General features: G+C 38.6%; 1 protein-coding gene across 2 annotated transcripts in view; it reads left to right on the top strand.

Moving 5' to 3' along the window:
• Positions 1 to 3,030, top strand: part of selenol (selenoprotein L) — a 9,818-nt gene that overhangs the window by 3,168 nt on the left and 3,620 nt on the right. For both annotated transcript variants that reach the window (XM_016475294.1, XM_016475293.1), the window contains exons 6-8: positions 629 to 756; positions 1,661 to 1,775; positions 2,014 to 2,136. In XM_016475294.1, the coding sequence (XP_016330780.1) occupies positions 629 to 756; positions 1,661 to 1,775; positions 2,014 to 2,136 (366 nt within the window). The remainder of the gene's footprint in view (positions 1 to 628; positions 757 to 1,660; positions 1,776 to 2,013; positions 2,137 to 3,030) is intronic.

Raw genomic sequence — 3,030 nt, 5'->3', positions numbered from 1 at the left:
TGAGAGTTGTATAGTAAAGGTTTTGAGTCTCAAGATGGCGTCAATTTGGTATTCTAAGTGCCCGAAAGTCTAATTCTGTGAGTGTATATATGTGTGTGTGTGTGTATATATATATATATATATATATATTGATGGAAATAATATGAGTTGGGAAGAAAAACTGTATTTCAGTGCTTTTGCGAGTGCAGGGAAAGTTTCTTGAGAGGAACGCAAAACAATAAAAATATAATTTTTCCTCCCATCTCATATTTTTTTTCAATCACCATGTCCCCTTAGGGGCTCCACAGGCTGCTTATTTTCTAACGCTAATTGCGTGCACATTTGGGTGGCATTATGCTAATATTTCCACATAGTGAGGTAGATATGTGGGGGCGTGTTAGAACATGACGTTTTATGTAGGCGTGGTTGAGTCTTAACTTTTATAAAGAATATCTCTTTGGATTTGAGACTTTAGTCTTTGCAACTTTACAGATCTTCTTTATGCACCAAGAGCTTGTAACACTCCAAAGAGAAAGGAAAACTTGAAATCGCATCATATGACCCCTTTAATGTATTTATGTTAGTAGGTAATATATTAAGGGTGTGTGGGTAGTTAAGTGTGCTGAATGGAGGTTTGTTTGATTGACAGGTGGAGTGGGATAGTTTTTTGAGACGTCTGGATGTTCAGATGCAAATGAGCGACACAGTTCTTTCCCAGTGCCCTGCAGTCCAGACGCTCAGCTCAGATACACGGTTTATACACGTTCAGACTAAAGAGTGAGATGAACACATAATATCCTTACTATCCACATTCACTGGAAGCCACAATCCAGAACTGCTGACAGGGTACTTCTGTTGAAACAAATTGAAGGCCTGCAGCTGCAACAGTTTATCACTCTACATTATGACTGTGATTACAGCAGTGCCTCACTTATCGGGTCATACTGTATATTCAAAGTCTATAAGATGCTTTTAAATATTAAGAGGTTTCACAGTCGTTTTGTCAGTTCTGGATAGTAGTTTAAAATCAATTTCTAGCATTTTTGTGCATTTCTTATTATTATCAATGTTGAAAACAGTTGTGCTGCTTCATATTTTCATGGAAACTGTGATACTTTTTTCAGGATACTTTCATGAATAGAAAGTTTGATCGTTTTTTTTTTTTTAATAGAAATCTTTTGTAACATTATAAATGAATTTACTGTCACTTTTAATCAATTTAATGCATCCTTGCTAAATAGAAGAATTAATTTCTTTTGAAAACAAATCTTACTGATCCCAAACTTTTGAACAGTTATATATGGAAACATGTAAAATATGGACCATTTTAGTAAATGTATTAACTGGTCAGTGGACAATGGTGAATTAAACTTCCTAAATGCTATTTATTAGAAATATTGAACGTAGGTTAGAGAAATATTTCTAATCAGTTGAGAAAAAAGTATATATTGTATGTCAGGGACTAAACACACATAATTAATGAATGAATTTGTAATTACATTTTTCATGTGACTGTGTTGAATTTCTTTGAATTGCAGTAAATTCCTCTTCATGTCATTGTAATTCAAATTCAGTTCAGCGTCCTGTGGATTGTGGCTATTTCAGTTCAAATTCCAGCTCATGAATTGATATGGCATGTGTGAACTGTAATATACATTGTGGTTGTCCTGTACTCTTGTAGGAATGTGTCTCTGGGTCAGTACTTGGGGAAGGGAGAGAATCTCCTCCTTGTGTTGCTCCGGCATTTTGGATGACAGCCATGACGAGACCACCTGACTGAGCTGAAGGACAGCAAGGTAGAACAACCTGTCATTAAAGGAGATGAAAACGGCACAGCTGCAGTACAGTCAGCAGCAGACCTCAGCCATGTCTGACTATGGACGGTTGCTTGGAAAAGATCTTTCGAGCGCTTGTTGACCTAGCTGTGGACTTGGCAAGGCTAAATATTGTGCTGCTATTTTGTAGTGAACGTTCCAAAGTCATAATGTGTGTTCTTTGAATCCTCAACACTGTTTCTGGCTCTTTCTCATACAGAAGCTTCTGGAAGCCCAGTCATTGCGGGTGCTGGTGGTCTCGTATGGTTCTCTTGAAGGGGCAACGTTCTGGCTTGATCAGACAGGCTATGAATTTGACATGCTGTTGGATGCAGAGAGAGTGGTGAGGACTATTATCTATGCAAAAACATAATTAGTCCTTCTTTGCTTAAAGGGTTAGTTCACCCAAAAATGAAAATTAGTCCATAAATTACTCACCCTCAAGTCATCCTAGGTGTATATGACTTTCTTCTTTCAGACGAATCCAGTCGGAGTTATATTAAAAATTGTCTTTGATCTTTCAAGCTGTTTAATGGCACTCAGCGGGTGTTGCATGCATCAGTCCAAAAGAAGTTAAATAAAAATCGCCCATCCATTAAAAAAAGTCTCTCACACGGCTCCGGGGGGTGAACAAAGGCCTTCTGTAGCGAATCGATGCGTTTTTGTAAGAAAAATATCCATATTCAAAACGTAATAATCACTTTAATGTAGCTTGCGCCAGCAGTTGTACACGGAAGCAGCTCTGGGTGGATGACGTATGAGTTCAGCGTTGCGCATGCGCCGGTGAGTCTCGTGAAAACCAACGTTTGTTAACAGGAGCAAAGGAAGCAAAGTTTCCTAACTTTAGCAAAGGAAAACCAGTCTCCTCTTGGCTTATATCGAAATCCTCTGACATTCTTCTTTACAAATCCTCGTTTTGTACTTCTGTTTTGATCTCTCCCCTACACTTCTGAGCGGCGCATGTGCAAAGCTGACCTCATACGACATCCTCCCGGAGCTGCTTCCGTGTGGGAATGTTGGCGCAAGCTAAATTAAATTGATTATTACGTTTTGAATATGGATATTTTTCTTACAAAAACGCATCGATTCGCTACAGGAGGTCTTTGTTCACCCCCCGGAGCCGTGTGAGACACTTTTTTATGGATGGGCGCTCTTTTTATTTCACGTAATTTGAACCGAAGCACTGCAACACCCGCTGAGTACAACGATAGAGCTTGAAAGATCAAAGACAATTTTT

This window comes from Sinocyclocheilus anshuiensis, unplaced genomic scaffold (assembly GCF_001515605.1).
Source record: "Sinocyclocheilus anshuiensis isolate Anshui unplaced genomic scaffold, SAMN03320099.WGS_v1.1 scaffold280, whole genome shotgun sequence".
Classification (NCBI taxonomy): domain Eukaryota; kingdom Metazoa; phylum Chordata; class Actinopteri; order Cypriniformes; family Cyprinidae; genus Sinocyclocheilus; species Sinocyclocheilus anshuiensis.
The sequence above is the reverse complement of the archived record's forward strand: the minus strand, read 5'-3'. Positions and strand labels throughout refer to the sequence as shown.